Source organism: Colias eurytheme, chromosome 21 (genome assembly GCF_061535395.1).
Source record: "Colias eurytheme isolate Ceu_HAF_F1 chromosome 21, ilColEury1 Martin Lab GWU primary, whole genome shotgun sequence".
In the NCBI taxonomy this organism is placed as follows: domain Eukaryota; kingdom Metazoa; phylum Arthropoda; class Insecta; order Lepidoptera; family Pieridae; genus Colias; species Colias eurytheme.
Window position 1 is genome coordinate 2508413 of NC_143000.1, and position 21187 is coordinate 2529599.

General features: G+C 33.3%; 1 protein-coding gene across 1 annotated transcript; it reads left to right on the forward strand.

Annotated features, from left to right (window-relative positions):
* The first annotated feature begins 137 nt into the window (after positions 1-137).
* On the forward strand, positions 138-19545 carry wkd (TBC1 domain family member whacked). The gene is made up of 7 exons (XM_090114274.1): positions 138-574; positions 12699-12820; positions 13704-13896; positions 15840-16023; positions 16521-16715; positions 18487-18719; positions 19153-19545. Exons 1-7 carry the CDS (start codon positions 450-452, stop codon positions 19160-19162), a joined length of 1062 nt encoding a protein of 353 aa, XP_089970400.1. The 5' UTR covers positions 138-449; the 3' UTR covers positions 19163-19545.
* The last annotated feature ends 1642 nt before the right edge of the window (positions 19546-21187 follow it).

A 21187-nucleotide genomic window follows, 5' to 3' on the forward strand; every position in this document is an offset into this window, starting at 1 on the left:
ATTATCAAAACGTAGAAAGCCAAAATATAGATTATACGAATCAGTTACTTTCGATACCTACACACAACTTGTACGACGTACGTATAATGGAATGGAATCTTAGTTTTGTCAAATGGCAATTTACATTTTTGTATTATCTGTGGCTGGTGCCGTCACCTACGAATTGTTAAAAAATTTGCTATGAAAGTTATGAAATGTTTTTATTTTGAGCACGTTCTGTTACCATATTTGTCACCTCCATCTGCGAAATGAAGTGTTTCCGCGATATTGAATGTTGAGTGCATACCGTGGACTGCCCGAATTTATGTGAATATCTATAGTGCAAATACAATTGGAACACTTGTACATATGTTTTGTAATTTAATTGCACGCCCACATCTTAAGTTTTGGGTGGTGCTGTAGTGATGATAGAGTTACTAAGTTCTTGATTGCTAGATTAGTGCAGTAAAATGTCTCTTCAAAAAAGTGTAAAGAGTGTTGGTGGAGATCAGGACACTACATCAATATGTTCTTCCGTCACTACGCAGCCAGACAGACACGGTTTCTTTGGAGGAGCTCAATATAGTCCAGAACCGTAAGTCTCTTTGCGTTTAGCCACATATATATTATCATTTCAGTGTACGATTTGTATTTGTACAGTACAACTAGAAATATGAACAAGTGTATTTCCTTTGAGTTCAGTGGAATGAGGTGAAAATGTATAAACTTAGTATTATATTGTTCATATACATGTTTTCATATTAAACAATGTAACACATATATCTGTATAACTAAAAACATAGTAAATGAGGTAATTTTAGAGGCAACATTATGCTGACTTAAGAATAATGATTTAGTATGAAGCCTTCCATTTACAATACTCTTTTACACTTAAACCTCAATTAATGATTTTGGCAATAACCAATATTGCAAAATTTAATTTGAATTCATTATCACAATAACATTAATATTGATTGCGTGATGTTCATATCATTTACTTTGATAAAACAGAAGTGATGATTACATATCAAAATGAATATATTGCATTCAACCAATGGTATTGTTATTGTGTGTTCTACGTCAAAAAAAAAACTAGTTTGTGTTACTGGAAACCTTAAAAGTTTTGTAAAAACTAAAGAATACAAAAATTATTTTTTAAATCACAAAATTTGTCTCAGATATTATTGCTTTGCAACAAACAAATTTAAGTTTTATTGAATGTAGCAGTGTATTAATAATAATATAGATCAGATAAAATGAATAACAGTATAAATAATTGCAGCTAACTTAATTACAGCCGTAATTAAGAATTTTACCATCAATGATTAGGTAGTGTGTGTAAAATCTTCATTTTTATATAACAATAGTGAGAAGACATGGTCTCACACAATTAGAATGCATACTTTGAGTAATTAACATATTCTCCAATGTTCTAAGCAAGTTTACCTGATAATAGCATTTTGAATCTTAAATCATTTTCAATAGGTTTAATTTTCTTTGGATATAGAATCTATAAACTCGAAGATTCTCGAAAATCAAAATATTTCAATTTTTTATAGCAAAGTTTTTATTGCAAAACACATTTTACTCATTATCAATCTAATTGCATCAATGCTATGTTGTTAAATAATTAATAAATTTATTCTAATGAAGTCAATATTTCGATTTTTTAAATGAAAGTTATTAACTAATTGAAATTTACAAATTACAGTTGATTGCAAAAATTTCCTAGAGTTATATTAAAATCCTATTAGTACAAATTTCAGTGTTTCAATGATAGATTAAATAAATCATTTACTTTTACAAATAATTTTACAAATTAAAGTGAAACCAGGCTCCTAAGATAGTAAAAAAAATTTTCATAAGTCCGTGTCTTCCATTTACAATTACACATATTATGAGTCATTTTATGACTGTGTGGCACTTTATGTATTTAATTTTTATTTTAAAAAAAATAGGTGGAGGTTATTCTACCTTAAAGGCCGGCAACACACTCGCCATACCCCTTGGTATATATTGTGGGTGCAAGTGGGCGACGATTATCATTTACCATCAGATGACTCGTCTGCTTGTTTGCCTGCTCTTCACATAAAAAAAAAATAATAATAATATTTTGAAATTATATGTAAAATAAATATTAACTTACACATTAAATTGGATTGAGAGAAATGTTATGTAAGTATTGTTAATTTCATGTGTGTAATTCACACATGAAATTACACTCAATTTCACTCTTTCACATATAGTCCTTTGAATGAGTCCCTCCAAGGGGGGTCTAGAGTGCGTGAGTTAGTAACGTAAGATGTTTCTTCGGAAACATGTCAAGAGTCCCTAGGTAATAAACATACTAAAACCCCGGGACACTAGGAGGAGCCCCGGAGTGGGGGGAGGGGGGAATGGGTCCATTTTTTTCATTTTTCGCTTAAATCTCAAAAACGGTACATGTTAGAGAAAAACATTCAAGGAAAAGTTGAAAGGCCATAAACTTATCTACAAGTTGTACCTAAATCATTTTTTCCTATATCCTACCGTTTCTGAGTTATACGCAGTAATAAATGATTTTGGCTCAAACAATTTCCCCATACTACACATCAATCGATCAAAAACTATTTCTTTCTTCCAAAAAACTCGAATGTGCAACTTGTGACCGGTACTGATAGATTGCTCTTAATTAGGTCTATAATTGGTAAAATAAACACATTCCTCCATGGAAGCCTTTAGTAGGAATCGATTGTCAAAATATTATATTAGGGCAGTTTGAGTTACTGAACTTGATCTTTTTATTATTTTCTTCCAAAAAACTCAAAAGTGCAACTTGTGACCGGTACATATAGATTGCTCATAATTAGGTCTATCATTGATAAAAAATACCAGATCCCACCACGGAGGCGTTTACGGGGAATTGAATTTTATCAGGGTAGTTACGATACTTGAACTTTTTATTTTTTTTCTTCCAAAAAACTCAAAAGTGCAACTTGTGACCGGTACAGATAGATTGCTCATAATTAGGTCTATGATTGATAAAAATACCAGATTCCACCATGGAGGCGTTTACGGGGAATTGAATTTTATTAGGGTAGTTAGTTAAAAAGTTCAAGTATCGTAACTACCCTAATAAAATTCAATACCTCCTAAACGCCTCCATGGTGGAATCTGGTTTTTTTATCAATGATAGACCTAATTATGAGCAATCTATCGGTATCGCTCACAAGTTGCACTTTTGAGTTTTTTGGAAGAAAAAAAATAAAAAAGTTCAAGTATCGTAACTACCCTAATAAAATTCAATTCCCCGTAAACGCCTCCGTGGTGGGATCTGGTATTTTTATCAATGATAGACCTAATTATGAGCAATCTATTTGTACTGGTCACAAGTTGCACTTTTGAGTTTTTTGGAAGAAAAAAATAAAAAGATCAAGTTCAGTAACTCAAGCTACCCTAATATAATATTTTTACCATTGATTCCTCCTAAAGGCTTCCATGGAGGAATGTGTTTATTTTATCTATTATAGACCTAATTAAGAGCAATCTATCAGTACTGGTCACAAGTTGCACTTTTGAGTTTTTTGGAAGAAAAAAATAAAAAGATCAAGTTCAGTAACTCAAACTACCCTGATATAATATTTTGACAATGGATTCCTCCTAAAGGCTTCCATAGAGGAATGTGTTTATTTTACCAATTATAGACCTAATTAAGAGCAATCTATCTGTACCGGTCACAAGTTGCACTTTTGAGTTTTTTGGAAGAAAAAAAATAAAAAGTTCAAGTATCGTAACTACCCCAATAAAATTCAATTTCCCGTAAACGCCTCCGTGGTGGGATCTGGTATTTTTATCAATGATAGACCTCATTATGAGCAATCTATATGTACTGGTCACAAGTTGCACTTTTGAGTTTTTTGGAAGAAAAAAATAAAAAGATCAAGTTCAGTAACTCAAACTGCCCTAATATAATATTTTGACAATCCATTCCTCCTAAAGGCTTCCATGGAGGAATGTGTTTATTTTACCAACTATAGACCTAATTAAGAGCAATCTATCAGTACCGGTCACAAGTTGCACATTCGAGTTTTTTGGAAGAAAGAAATATTTTTTGATCGATTGATGTGTAGTATGGGGAAATTGTTTGAGCCAAAATCATTTATTACTGCGTATAACTCAGAAACGGTAGGATATAGGAAAAAATGATTTAGGTACAACTTGTAGATAAGTTTATGGCCTTTCAACTTTTCCTTGAATGTTTTTCTCTAACATGTACCGTTTTTGAGATTTAAGCGAAAAATGAAAAAATGGACCCATTCCCCGCCTCCTCCCACTCCGGGGCTCCTCCTAGTGTCCCGGGGTTTTAGTATGTTTATTACCTAGGGACTCTTGACATGTTTCCGAAGAAACATCTTACGTTACTAACTCACGCACTCTAGAACTTTTTATTCAATGGACTAATATTAAAGCTGCATTATATAATTTTCTATTTTATTATAAAATCCTCCATATTTATTCTGCTTAATTCAACATTTATTCTTTAAAATAGTTTTTACTTGTTATCCCATGTTATTTCTGCATTTTTGTCCCATGGGTTGTAGCTTTGATACATCATAAAAATAAGAGAGTTGTGAGTTAAAAATTCTAAACTTATAAGTGGCTGTGGGAAATTTAATTTTAAATAAGAAATCTAGTATTTGTTTTCTTGTACATGTAGCGTTATCATTTATGATATCATGTCAACATCAATGTACACATCTTACAATCTGAAATGAATACATTTAATGTTCATTGTAGGTCAGCCTCGCTCTGTTAAATACATATTTTTTTATGTCAGTGTAATCAAACCCTTGTTATAATGCTTAATTACTATTTTTGATGGCAATATTGTGATAAACGTAGGATAAAACCAAAGAAAAAGTAATAAGTAGTATGTTAATTTGTAAATGGCAAAAGGAAACTACACAAAAAACAGTAACACCAAGTGTTTCTCGCCATTTTCATGTTTACAGTTATAAATGGTAATAAGGACATATTTCTAATGTTTTCAATAAAGTAGTAACTAATCTTTTGTTATAATAGACGAAATTTGACACGCCTATATAAATACGAGATGTTGGCGCTAATATGTTGACAATACAAACCAAGGTTACGACTTACGAACCAAATTCAAGTTTCAAAGTACACTAAACTACGTCCGTTGCGCACCGAATTTCGCACTTACAATCCGGTAATTACTTGCGAAATGTAATCGTGGCTTAGAGAACATCACGGTAGACAGGTACAATGAACTGTTGAGAGGATAATCCCTTAAGTCGACGGTTAGTAACTGTATTGAGGACGTGTCAACTTTTACTCCATTTTTTTCGTGTGATTGAAGAGATTGAGTAAATGCATGAGTTTATTTCAGTCGCGAGGTAATAATCTATGTCCCGAAATTCCAGATGTAGTTAATATATTTGCTAAGTAAAATCGAATTTAAATATCATAGAGCCCTTGTCTGAAATTGACTTTAAACACCCTTCAAATTTCTTTACATCAAAATGGTAGAAAATCGACTGCTACTTCCTTTTAGACTACTTGCTGTAGCTTTTCAATTATCACCCGGCTTTCAAAGTCGGTTGCAAGGTTTTTGCGGCATTGAATAACAAATAGCTATTACAAACACACATCCTTACAGTTTTATACGTTTATATCTTCGGAAGGATATTACAACTACACTCCGCAGTCTCGACAAAAAAAGCGCCGTTACTCGCAAAGGAACATCCTTCATTGTAATGGAGTATATACCCAGTTTTTCTTCTTCTTACCTAGATGTAAAATTATCCAAACATATGGCTTAGGCAATAAATAATATGATGAGTAATCATAACTAGATGTACTGGGGGGTACGGATAAAGCAAATCAACGTTCATCAGGTGACCTGACCAATAAAAGGCGCCGCAATTTTCATTTACGTCCATAGCAGGAGGCACCTTGTAATTTATTGTGAGTTATTGTGTTACAATAGTCATTTAGACTAGTTTTCGATTTTTCTTTTGTCTCGTGTATGTATGATTAGATTCCGTTGTAGTTATCTAATCAATGTGATATTGATTAGAAAGATCTGTATTCTGTGGGAATGCAGGTAGTAGCAAAGTTAGAGGAGTTTTAACAACTCTAGGATAGTCAACCAGATTGATCTTACATTCGCTTAGGATTAAATTCTAATAATTATTGTTGTCGCATTTGCCTTACTTGTGAAGAAGCGGCTTTTTATGAGCGATTATATTTTACAATTTGTTAACGTCACGTTTGATTAATCGTACTACGAGTAATAAGCACTGGTAGTTTTAGACCGGGAGATACTGACATAAAATTTCGAGTCATTTGTAACAGGATGGCGGTTCTACAGGGGTTTTAGTACGCAATGACAAAAAGAAAAACGATGGTGTGAACACTGGTACCGGCGTCTTAGTCGCGTGGGCGTTAGTCGAACTCGTCGTAAAAATAGCGAAAGACAAACGATTTGTAACACAAAAATTTTAGAATTTACCGATAGCCCATAAAAAAGAAGTAGGCGGTAGTGTCATGCCATACTTTTCCGGTGTGACTTACAGCCCGACATACCGACGCAAATGTGTTGATTAAAAAAAAAACAATTCAACCATTTGTACCAGGCTAACTTTTGCACAGGTAACCATCGTCGTGTAGCCATTTACGAAACTCACCATACCATACTTTTCGGACGATTCCAAATGGTCGCCATACCGCCGAAAATCTGCAAAAATTTTTTTTTTTGCCAAACTTTTTGTACCAGTATTGCATTTGGATTTTTGGAGAGTATTTGATAAAATGTGACCATTATTATATTTGCCATACTTCTAGTAGGGGGAAAAAGTGCTGCCATACTTCATAAATAAATTTATTATTAATTTATAGAAGTGATGATTTCTACCACCTAGATCTTTGAAATTTTGTATTTATATTTGTTGAACCTCAAACTTATAGGAAAGATTAATGCCATACTGTTACAAATCGTTCAAAATACGAATAAAATCATACAATAAAAAAAAATCTTATACACATTCACCACCTCCCACAGGTATGGCATTATCACACTTCTATTTATAATCATTTAGGAGTTGTTGAAAAAAAAAATTAGGGTGTTACAAATGGTTCGGCGAAAAAAAAAATTTGCAGATTTTCGGCGGTATGGCGACCATTTGGAATCGTCCGAAAAGTATGGCATGGCGATTTTCGTAAATGGCTGCACGACGATGGTTAGCTGTGCAAAAGTTAGCCTGGTACAAATGGTTGAATTGTTTTTTTTAAATCAACACATTCGCGTCGGTATGGCGGGCTGTAAGTCACACTGGAAAAGTATGGCATGACACTACCGCCTACTTCTTTTTTATGGGCTATCGGTAAATTCTAAAATGTTTGTGTTACAAATCGTTTGACTTCGCTATTTTTCCAACGAGTTCGACTAACGCCCACGCGACTAAGCCACCGGTACCAGCGTTCACACCATCGTTTTTCTTTTTGTCATTGCGTAATAAGACCCCTGTAGAACCGCCATCCTGTTACAAATGACTCGAAATTTTGTGTCAGTATCTCCCGGTCTATTTTGTATAAAAATGAAAAAATACGATAGAATCGTTGCTCAAATTCTCGAAACAAACAAGGGTCGTATGCGAGCTACATAGCAATATACAATAGTTCTCATACACAGACTGTCTAGGATGTAGACTCTAGACTATAGGTACTAAAGATTGGCCTGAAACAAAGCCTTGCGTTACAACTTGAGCACGTCGTTGTTGAACGCCCAATAGGACTTGTGTCACCCTTATCTTTTATTCCTTTAAAACTGTAGATGTAAAGAAAGTGGAAATTTGCTTGTTAGCGATAATGAGGCGTACAATGGAGATTTTTTTTTTTAAGTTTTTCTAGGATGTACCTATAAAAAAATAGAATTTTTATCGAAGATAAAAATTTTTATTACAATAATATTATTAATTATACGTACAGATTTTTTGAAGTTAGTCTTAAAAAATCCTTTTTAAATTTGAAAATATTTTTTAAATAATTGCTACAGGCTGTTAGGAGTAGGCAAAAACAAATTTGACCCAAAAAAAAACAACGAAGGTTTAAAAATGTAAAGGATTTTTTTACCACTTCGAGTTGCCAGCGCTCTTCATTAAAAATATCTGGCACAATTTACAAGGACACTTTAATTTCTGAACGCAATCTCGGGCTGTTGCAGGCTTACAGTAAATTAATAGCACTCCTGTAACTATGTACTTTAATTTTTAATTTACTTATATTAATTTTCAAAACTAGGTCACTGTTGCCAAGTATCGAATAAATTTATTATCACGAATAAGCAAGAAGTCTACTTTTTCTGGGCTGTATGGCCAACTTCGCAGTTCTATAGTTGTTGGCGAATATAATCTTATCATAAGCCAAATGAAATCAAAAACAATCCCAAATATATTCTATAACAATAAACAATTTGTAATTGACTAGAGTCTACTTTGAAAATATTAATTAGACAGCTCGGAGTTAGGTATGAAAATATTACTGAAAAACTTCCCAAATTTATGCTTGCAACAAAGCATTGCATTCGATTGTGATAATTAAACTCTCATATGTAAATTGAATAGCCCTTATTGCCTCGCAATAAGATTCAGTCCGTAGGGAAATTATTTTACCCACGTACACTCGACGTGTGAGTTTTTATGTGATAACGAAACCTGGAAATTGAACGTCTGAATATTTGCCGAAGAAGAAACTTATTTGTTAGAAAGTTGGTTGCACCAATAGCATATACTAACTCATTTTTATTACGTTTGCTGAGAATGTTGAAATAAGTGCACACATTAATTTTTAAATTGCACAGTCGGCCTTCATGTTTGATGTTTAGGCCTTGTTTAGGCGCTGCAATGCCATTTAATCCGTTTTAACTGACAAATTATTAAATAAGACAATCTTGTAATCTAGATAAATTTACTATACATTTATATGAATGTTCTTGATGTAAAATGGATTGGCGACTTTTGGTAGTAGAGAGGAATCTGCAATAGACATGAAAATACAGAGGACATTGAAATGAAGATAAATCTATACTTTTAGCATGTTCCCTATTTTAGTTATTGTTTCCTTGTTAGTTACCTACATTCTACATAATATAATATGTTAGTACAAATATGTGCGGAAATAGGAGGGCTTTAAAAGGCGCCGGTCATTAAAAATAATGTGTCAAATAATTGTTGTTGTTAATGTTAATTGTTATGGAGGTTTATGGCTGGCGTGTCGCTTATCATGCCACTTTCTATTTCCCCCCTGTAAAACGTGAACCATGTACCATGAATAAGTAAAACAAAGATTCTACAGTAACAAGAACCAACCCATTAAATACTAACTAGTCTGAATGCGTTGTACACTTTCTAGTGCCGTATAAAAAGGTTTTCCCATATGATTCAATGGCCCATAATAACGTCGTGCCGTAACTGGCGAATGAGGAATTTCTCATAAAAGTAATTAAAGCAACGAATGCAGCCGCTCTGGCGCCGACGGCAATTAGAACTTTTATTGCTTTCGTGCTCGAAAAATCCATATGCATGAAAGGAATTTTTTCATAAATCATTTTCAAACGCGTACGTACGTAGGCGTAGGTGTATAATCGCCAATCGTGCAGGTTTTATGATGCTTGTTTGGTAAACTTGTTGATAATAAACGTATTGCAAAATTGGAATAGATTGGAATGTATATTTTGAAAGTGGTCCTTTTTTGTTAGGAAAGGAACTCTCAAATTACATAGATGATCATTCCCCTCATGAGTACGTTATTGGTATATTTTGTTTATGTGTATTACGTCTCAGGATGAATTACCTGACCGTGAAGGGGTCTTCAATGTTCACCTTCGACCTTGTACTTGAATTGGCTACTATCTCAAGGTTATTCGTTTGTGCTTTACTAGAAGCTTTTATAGACAAACCCTAAGGGCTAAATTTCAATGTAAACGTTACAAATCTTTTGCAACAAATTATTTATGCCGAGGTACGGGGTGTGTCCCTTATCATAAATGTGTACATTTCCTATGGTATACTAATGGCATAGAACACGACCTAATGGTTCACAAAATATAAGAGAATGTACATATGAAGAGTTGCAATTTCTCCATAAATTGATAAGACAGACCTTAATACGAAGTTTGTTCAGCTGTTTGTTGTGTTGAACGCGTGAAGGTGAATGCGTCATTTCGTTAAGATAAAGGTAGGTATATCAGTCACTGTAAATATGACTCTTGTCTTCTCCACCGTTATGGGTGTATAAATAAATTGTAGGTGAAGTTAGATCGTAGAATCTCGATCGAAGGTTTCCATTAGATTAAGTGATCAAGGGGTGGTGCTTGCAAGAGTTGGACTGTCTATTAGAATGAATCACGGTGGAATTTAATGAATGAATCATGACAGGATTAGTTAATAACTCAAAGAAATCTGTACCTTGATACACGAGAAATTAAGAAATCGTACAAAAAAGAAAATTTCTTATTTTTGATTTCTCGAATTTTGCTAACAAATAGAAAGTAAAGCGTATGCATTGGTTACCTTATCAGCTTGTAAGTGTAGTTTTCATTTGTAATTTAAACAGTTTCATTTTATAGTTCCATTGATAAAATTGATAAGCGTATTCGTCTTAACCTTACAATATATGTACTGTAGGTATTTATGCTGGAAAATTAGTATGTGTAAAACATTTTACTACCATAATAATCACTGAAAATGTGTGTAATTGAAATCGCATTAGGTATCGTATATTCACTGGAAGTATGAATGACCTATATAATTATCTTCCCACTCCGATATCTATCGACCCATTGATAAGTCACTATGACGATAATAGTTTGTTGATTTCAACGTGTTTACACCTCGTCTGAGATTGTTTGGCAAACATACAGTGACGTCAGATATAATTTTATGTTGGTGACAATAAATAGGTCCTCATTTAATTATAGGTATTGACGAATTTATAATGAACTAATACTAGTTTTTTAAGTAATTATGCTAATTTATGTTAATCATTTCATTGGAAGAATATTTTGACAAATACCAGATTTGATTTTGAATAATATTTGAGTGGAATTGAATAATATACCTAAGCCGTTAATGATGCGTGCCTGCGTGTGATAATCTGTCGATGCTCTTGCATGGTCACAAGTGCGGTCTACTTGCACAATAATCAATAATGTTTTTATCTGTCCTGTCATTCCATTTATTTGTTAAAACCAACTTCAAGAAGTTTTTGAGACCTCAGATATAGGAATTGCAGGTAACTATGTATTTCGTATTTTATTTTGCGTGGTGAAACTTAAATCTTGATGGAGTTTTTCTCAAAAGAAGTTTTTGTTCTCACATAAACGATGAGGTAGTAAATTCATTATTGCTATATGAATTATACCTACGATCGAAAATTTACCGAACATTTTTCACACTAGCTGCAAGAGGTTTTTTATTCAAATTAACTTGTTTATTGCAATATGATTTACATGACGACTTCATAACTGACTGACTGGAATAAGTGGCGTGTTACATACACAATACACATTGTAACACTTGTAAACAAGACACTGATAAAATAATTGTACAGTAGTCATACGCTCTTGCTTTGCTTTAATTATTATAAAAAAAGTTAAATGAATTAGTGCACAAAAGTTCGATGAACTAGTCATTTTTTGTGATTCGATACAAAGAACCAATAGTAAAGCAAAATATAGTTAAAGCAGCTTTATATCTGAAATACTTTTTTTCAACAATTTCTTGAATTTTACGCATTCTAAACGCCACTCATCATAGTTTTGTTTATGTTTAGAATTTGGTAGATTATTAAGAACACAAGTATACATTTTATGACATCAAATCAAAACATAGTGTTCGTGCCTCAAGATTTATCATCTTCACCTATATTCAACCATAGAATACCCACTTATTCGCAAATATACTTCAAGAGGTATCGACTTGAAATCGAATGAATTAAGGGAACCATCAACGCGGTTCCGCGTACAAATTAGCTCTTCATTTCTCTGAGGTTGTTGAAGCAGTTTCATTGTTTACCATTATTAATGTGAATTAAGTGTCTGTGGTACTTTTACAATCATGTATTGAGAGCTATCATTTTCTTTTCCAACAAGCTTTAACATAATAAGTTTGTACATAATTAGGGGCCGTATTAATCTCTGATTCCTAGTCAGTTTATAGTTTATAGTATATAAATTCATATAATACCATAATAGTTACACCATAATTAACCACGGCTGGTTATTACGATCATAAAAATATGAATTTGCCAGTCAGTTCATTTTACGGCGTAAAAGGAAATAAGAGGTCCTTATACGGCCCAGATCATCGAAAATGTATATGGCATAAAACAAGAATATATTTCAGTAAACATGACCTATATTATTATAATATGTTGAGTTTTGACCTGACTCTGTACCCTTGGGAAATGCGGCAGGCAATATATTTGCTCATTTTCTTTTGTAAACACAAATGTACTATTTCCCTCAGGCTCGAATCTAGATTAGAATCCGTGATCGATATGCCTTTTTATGTAATTGAATATTCTACGATAAAAATATGTTTAAAAACACACCATTAGGAGATCTTCAATTAAATATGTATCAATTTCATACACATCTAGATGACCTGATTACCTTTAATGATGGTTTTAATTAAGTATTTAATTCATTATTGTTACAGAAAAAGGACTGTATCGCCAAGTACAATACTGAAGCGGGAACAGAAGTGGCTCCGAATGCTGAACAACTGGGAGGCGTTCATGAGCAGGAATTATAAGAAGGTTCGAGAGAGGTGTCGGAAAGGTGAGCAGATGGTGATGGTTATATTTTGTATTATGTTGTTAGTCATTGTTAAAAGTTATTGTGTTGTTGATACAAGTGTTGATCAGGAAGTCTGTGAATTGCGATGGTTCGAAGGATACCAGATAGTCTTAAATATTAATCTTGCCCATTTATTGCCTATTTCATCAGAGGCAAAGAATATAGATATACCTTTAGTATTTCTGCAGTTTCTGGAAGATTTTTTAATGTTTATGTTATGTACTTAATACATAACTATTTATGAAATATTATAATACATATATAATCACGACACTATAATACATTATAAAAATATCAAACACTTTTACTTGAAAGTAGAGAGAGTTTATGAATTCGTAATCTGCATATTTTAAGCAAAATGTAAAATTGAATTTGTACGCAGAGTCTGTACTAAGCGTATGAAGTTGAAATTTTCGGCTAATTATCACGCTCTGGTTAATGAAACTAATGATTGTTTAGTCAGACGACTGCGGAATCAAGTGTAAATGCTAATTGTTGCTATTTTGTCGACACAAACGTAAGCAATATTGAGTTTGTTCTTGAATTTAGGCTGAGAAGAACTTCTAGAAACCTGGAAGTTTAATATCTCCAATTTTTTGTGAAAATATGTACTTATTGGGTAGCAGCTGTTTCATTTAATTTCGTTGCCATTAATTAAGTGATGGGTATGGTGGCATAATGATTTTGTAAATAGAGGAACAACCGTGTCACCGTATACATTCAATCATTTTAAGTTTTGGATAACTAGACTAATATCGAATGTATAATCGGTACATAGCAAATTATAATCCAGATACAAATAAATAACAGACCAGAAAATACTAATTCTTAGTCCAAGTTGCTATTAAAACTCAAACAATTGCAGGTATACCAGCGTCAGTGCGACCAAAAGCATGGCTGTACCTATGCGGTGGCCAATTGCTGTTGGAGAAACATCCGAACGAGTACGAGGAGCTGCTGCAAGCGCCCGGCGACCCGAAGTGCATGGAGGACATCAGGAAGGACCTGCACAGGCAGTTCCCATACCACGAGATGTTCATACGGGAGGAGGGACTCGGGTGAGTGGTTGTTAGATTTAAATGAAGGATCAGGAGTAATGAATATGATAATCTTATGATTCCTGAAATAGTAGATTTATATTGTTTTTTTTTTACCTACACGTGAATAGTAGGGTCAGCAGGGTAACTAAAACGATAACCTAATGATTTATGAAATAGTATATTGTTTTGGTCAAGTATTTCTTGTGGTGTTGGGTGTGTGGGTGTGTATCACAAGGGACACGAATGATCTAGATATTTATTTAATTGAATTATTATTGCCAATATGCCATATAATGCCTAATATACCAATGGTTTCTAGATTTTTAGGTCAATAGAGTTTATGTCAAACAACCAGAAATTTCTTTGTGGATTACCAGTGTAATCCCATTATTAAACATACACAGACAAACATACATAAACGTAGTGAGAGACATAGAGACAAAATTGCGGATTAAAGCTAATTATATTATTCCTATAATCAAGTAATCGAAACGAATTCTTGCGTGTAATAGATCGAATATTTTCATGGCTACACATTGCATGCAAACTAGGTATGCTGTCTATGTTTAAGACATTTCCTTGAAATAGGACGCTGCCAATATTTCTTTATTTCTTTACTATATTGTAGCACGCGATTGGCGACTTGTTTATTCGACTATTGGATATCAATTTTAATGCTTACTTATTCAATAAATAAAATTCTTACTGACTCACTTTGCGTTAGTTTCCGGAATTCCGCAAATGAGAAATGTTTTGGAATAGTCACAGCAGTAGTCGTTAAGTATGATGACTGTTTTGTAATATGCTTAATGGATTTAAGATGCGATCATTAAATTAAAGGGGAAAATGTTTTAAATAGTGCTCTGTAAATAGAAATCATTATAGCTAATAAATACACTGTAGTGGAACGTTGCCTTGCTAGATGATTTAAATTATTGATCATTGATCTAAATTATTATTAATTATTGACCTAAAAATCTATTCCCTGCTTATAGCTACAAACATTACACAAATAACAGGTTCCAAAAAACATTTAATTACAGCAGTTTTTCCACATATTACCTTTTCCGAACTTACAAGTTTCATCATAATAATGTTGGTGAACAAATAATCGACAAAAACAATGACACATTAAACAATACTTGGTTAATTGAACCTGCACATGCAAATGTTAAACAAACATGATGGCTATAAACAAATCACGCTCTCATCTATAAATATGGTGCGCCAAAGGAAGGTGCGTTCACAGTAGTCTGCGCCAAATATAGGCACGGGGGGTTTCGTTTATCGCAAGGGGACAGGATATAGGGGATTACCTCAGGTGATGTCACCCATTCGACCAACTGTTTAATGACGTCGGTGCTAGTTATATTTCATACATTGATGATTGCGTACTTGAGTTTCGTAATGTATGAGGGATTTATTATATTGGTTAGCTTTGCTGATAGGGATTATTTGATGACTAATGAATACTTGTGATAACAATTGTAAATAATGAATCAATAGAATATTATAGGAAATAACATAATTCGTAATGTGTCATTATCCAATGCTAGCCAGATGAACAATTAAGGCATAGTGTCCAGACTCCAAGTTACGATCTAGAAATAGTTCGGTTAAGCTACTAGATCGAAATAGATGCACTATTTTTGGAGCTTACACGTTTCTGTACTGTATCCTACTATCCTAATATCCTATCCTACTTCCTACGAATATTATAAATGGGAAAGTTTGTGAGGATGGACGTGTATGTGTGTGTTTGTAACTCTTTCACGCAAATACTACTTAACCGATTACAATTAAATTAAGCACACATATAGAGGGTAACTTGGATTAACACATAGGATAGTTTTTATCCTGAAAATCGCAGGGAACGGGAACTATGCGGGTTTTTCTTTGAAAATGTGGGCGAAGTCGCGGGCGGAAAACTAGTCACCAATATATGAATTTCCCCCTTTTAGGCAACAAGAGCTGTTCTCAGTGCTGAAAGCGTATTCAGTGCTGAATCCGAAGGTGGGCTACTTCCAAGCGCAGGCGCCGGTGGCCGCGTTCCTGCTGATGCACATGCCGTCCGTGCAGGCTTTCTGGTGTCTGGTCAGCATCAGCGATAAGTACCTTAGCGGGTACTACAATCCTGGCTTAGAGGTAAGAGATTTTTATAAGTAATGATTTGTTGTGTAATGTGTACTTTGGGTTTGAAATTTGATTTTATAGTTAGAATGGATCAAGACACATTTTATAAACATATTGATTTTATTAAAAAAAGGTTAACATTGAAAATTTCTATCAAATATTGTCATATTTATGTTTTTTGTAATAATATTCTGAACACTATCCACTTTTCATGATGATTTTCGAAGTATAGTTCCTATATCTGGTCGATTTGTTACTTGTCTATTTGCTAGATCACTTTTTTATACACATAAGTGTTCCCCCTTACATTCCAAACACCAAACAGTTCTCTGGCATGATTATTATTTTAAATATGTTATGATTTTAAAAGAGCAATTATGGAGGTTCTTGTTCTCTCATCCCATCTCTGCTTTCCGAACTATTTTTTCTGTATTCTGACGACTCAAAAGCGCTTTTAAACAAAGTCTTGTTAAATAAATAAGTTGAGTTGAGTTTAATTGGTGCATCAGGTGCTCCAACGCGACGGCGACATCCTACACGCGTTATTACGTCGCACGGCACCAGCAGTGCACCGGCACCTCGCGAAGCACCGCGTGGAGCCGGTGCTGTACGCGACCGAGTGGTTCCTGTGTGCACTCACACGCACGCTGCCGTGGGACAGCTTGTTGCGAGTGTGGGACTGCTTCCTGTGTGAGGGGGTCAAGGTTAGTACAAAGAATCAACAGAAAAACTGACTACGCAAAGTCCAAGAGGATACATTATCAATCCATACTAATATTATAAATGCGAAAGTAACTCTGTCTGTCTGTCTGTCTGTTACTCAATCACGCCTGAACTACTGGACCAATTTGCATGAAATTTGGTATATATATATTTTGATACTCGAGAAAGGACATAGGATAGGTTTTATCCCGGAAATCCTACGGGAACGGGTTTTTCTCTGAAAACGCGGGCGAAGCCGCGGGCGGAAAGCTAGTGTATGTATAAAATAGACCAAAAAATTTTTACGAGAAATTAACAATAAATTATCTTTTATATTGTTTCTATCGATTTGAATAATAAAATAAAATTTGAAAAAGGAATGTTTCCTTTCAGAAAAATTTGCTATCCCTAGTATTTAATAATTTTTATCTGGGTCTATTTTGTACGAGGGTTCAAGGTGAGCTGGATACTAAGGAATTCAGTCAAGTTCGTTACTATGACTTTTTGGGTTGGACTATAACACAGTATTACCATTATTTCCTACAGTAGTGCGACGAATGTACTTGTGCAGAGAAACGGAGGGGAACTGGCGGGGGTCGGGCGACGCGGGCCGCGTAAAGCGAACACGCTTAGTTTGCTTTACCTAGCGCGAAAGGATGACGCAGTCGTATTTTTTGTGTAATAATTTTATTACACATAGGTACTTACATATTCTATTATGGCGCGCACAAACTGTTCGGTTTACGAATGTAAATCTACATTGAAATCCCAGAAGGAAACTATTTCAGAAAGATTGTATTAATTGTATCTGTTGAATTAAAATCAAAGCTATGTATATGTTGTCCTCATTATTTTCTAATCAGATTGTACATCCCAATGCGAATGCATTACTTAGTTAAATGTTATAATATACAATTAAGAACATCCAAAAATAAAGTGTCCACGTAAATAATATTTAGCAGTGCAATATTGCACGCCTCATAAGCGAAGCGTTGAGGTGGGTACTACTGTCACTTCGCGCAAAACATCTGATTTTTCAAACTTAAAATGTCTTTATGTATCATACATTGCACTTGTAAGATAATACATACACACACATATTAAGAAAAAACACTATTTTTAACATTCATGATATTTTTGATGTCATTTTTGTTATTTAAACTAGTTAAAAAACAGTTTAGAAAAGTTCTGTCTTGGACGTCCGTGTGTCTGTATGTGCGGAGGATTTTCTTGTTAACACGATAGCGACCGAAATACTTTACTAATCGAGTCTTTTTTTTTCTCTTACGCTTGAGTATGCTCAGGAATAGAACCCTTTCATTTTTCAGGGTCTGATTCGATGTGGTTTAATTGTTATTAAATAAATAAAAATAATAATTAATAAATAATTATTAAAAAAAAATTATGAGGCGTGCACTTTTGGATTTTCCAAATTATCTGTAATTATATATTTATGAACAAATAATTACATCAGATTTAATAATCGCAATTATTTTGAATGTACATATGAATAAAGATTTCATCATAATATTAATAATCACAATTGTTTTATTTCCCATTTGTTGCAACCCTAGCGTATTTTCGTGTGGCAGCGTAATTACCTACGCTGGCGGCGGCATCGCGCGACATCAAAGGCGATTCCTTACTGTAGGAAATAATATTGTAATACTGTGGACTATAACCTTTAATTTAATATCCATTTCTCATAGCTTTAACACCATTACGTTTCATTACTGTCGCAACATATTTTTACTTATCAATACAATTCCACAGGTGCTATTCAAAGCGGCGCTAGTGATTCTAGCGGGAGCCCTAGGGCCTGCGAAAGTCCGCAAACGAGCGAACGGTCTCTGCGAAACGCTAGAAGTACTCCGACACCCTCCAGAGAGTGTCCTTGGAGAGGAATATCTGATGTATCACATGCAGAGGCTCAACCTCACTGAGGAGGACTTCGAGTTTGAACACCAGCGGCAGACCGCCAGGAGGAGGGCCTTGGCTAATAGAAGGTAGGTGGATTTATAGGGAATATGCCCTGAGTAACCAGTTTTTACTGGGTTGCCAATAAATAGCATGGTTGGTGCGATTGTAGCATCTAATATTATGTTCCGGACTAATTATATTCCAAAATTGTATAATAAAAAATGAATTAATAATATAATATGCCTTGAGAGAAATTGTAATTGCGAAACATTAGAAAAAAAATTGTCGAATTTATGACCATCATTAAATTTGTATGAAACTACCCTCTACAAATAAAATTATGCTCTGTTTTAAGAATTGTATCAAATTGATCATATAACCATAAATATCTCGGGATGTATAATATATCAACCTTAAATCATTATTAAATCCTAACCAAGAAATTAATATTTACATATGATTCAAACTTAGATTAAAGTTTCATTATAGCATTTATTGATCTTTTTACTGACTTTACAGCGGCAGCTGATTCAGCGAGTGTTCCTACAAGCGTTATTCCAAGAATAACGCTAGGGACATATTCCACACTCTGTGAGCGAACGCCACAATGGACCTTATTTACTGTGTATTAAGTGCGGTTATAGCCTGCTGACCAAACGAATTGACTTGAAATGTGTATATACTAGTGTATGTGCGTCACTTTCTTCAGTATAAGAAACATATTAATAAACATGTCTTTTTATGGTAATTGAATGTGTTTTGTCTCTTTTGCTCTCGAGTCGTGTGGTGTGTGGAAAGAGACAAAACATTTTGAAGGTTCAATCAGTGTTTTGTTTCTTTCACTCTCAAGTTATGGATCATAAGAAGGAAAGAGAAAACAACGTGTATAAATATCAAGATATGTAACCAGGTTGAAATACATAGTATAATTTCTATTGTATTAAATTGCAATGTTTAATTAGAAATCGGAATTTATTCGAAAACTGCAGATCATATTGGTGGTTTTAATAATAATAAAGTGGTAATATCAATTATTATTATTAATTTTCAAACCAATAAGTGTACAAATTTAATTAATCAGTAATCATTGTAAAATTCCATTTCCATTTTATAAATATGGGATTAGAATCGAGTCATTTCGTTATTTACCCAAAACTTTATATTTCTTTATTATTCTATTCTAGAAACTTCCTTTGTTACAAATAAACATTTTTTATATAGACAGTGGATTATTTTTATTAAATAGTCGAAGTTTTGTATTATTAAGCACGGTATGCCTCATGCAAAAGTATTATTGTTAATTTTAAATATGCCTCTAGTTGACAAATTTCTTCTTAAATACCGATGTTTGCGAATATTTAAACTATTTTTTAAGGAAATTAAAATGAAAGCGAATAAATTCCACTCGCACACAAAAAAATAGAACAATAATTTTGATACGACTCATGTTGGTAAGTAGCTGGATAGTTGACACCTCTTTTTTTTTTAATGATTGCATTGTAAAAATATCGGTTTTTTATGAAGAACTTTGGTAAATTAGAGGCACAACACTAAAATATATGGCACATTCAATTTGCTTATACACTGCCTTATTTAAATACATTCCTATTTTCAACCGCTTTTTTATCACGTTTTTGTAATTATAATTTTGAATGTGCTATTATTTTTAGTCTAATATAAAATAATAATTACTGATTCAGTTTAGACTGTATACTAAGGGCTGATCTTTCAATCCTTGGTAAAAATTATCCCTCCATTAAAGTATTACACGAACATATTAAAATGTCACCTGTAAACTGTCAAATACGGACAATTACAATGCATTTTTGAAATGGTAGTTTAATACGTTATTCGATGAATAAGTTTTAATCAAGGATTGATAAATCGGCCCTTAGAGATTTGTAAAATTACATAGATATGTAAAAATGTAAAATATTTTTAATACAATGTGATAAGATGTTATTTGATTGCATATCTCATGTAAATAATATTATTTTGTCAACTAATATTAAGTGTTGGTATCAATAAAAAGTAAAAAAAAATATATAGATACGAGAGTACAAGTAGGTTTAACTTTTATGTTAATTTGTGAAGTTGATATGTCAAAATAACAAGGGCTATTTTAGATTTGCCGTTTTTTGAAAGTTCTTTAGGCGTGTTGAGAGTAAAATTTAAAAGTCGTGTCATGGCAATACCGTCACGTCATGGAGTAAGGCGACGATTTTGGTATCTTTGAAGAAGTTTCACTTCTGACCCGTGTGCTGGGGAAGTTTCACTTCTGACACGTGTGCTAGGTAAACACGCTCTTTATTTCTTCAAAAAAATTGTTTAAATTGACTTTTTGGGTTTATAAGGGGTTAATTTTTGTGTATGTCTGTACGTACGTAAGAAGAATTTCAATTTGTAATTTCACATATCACCCTCACGTATTCATAAAAATAATTTAAATATTTTTATTTATTCCTTATAACCACAACATTACTCTTGGCGCACTGTCGTTTTTTTTTTTGTTCTTTATAAAAGTTTATTATTATAATGATTAAAATATAGCTAT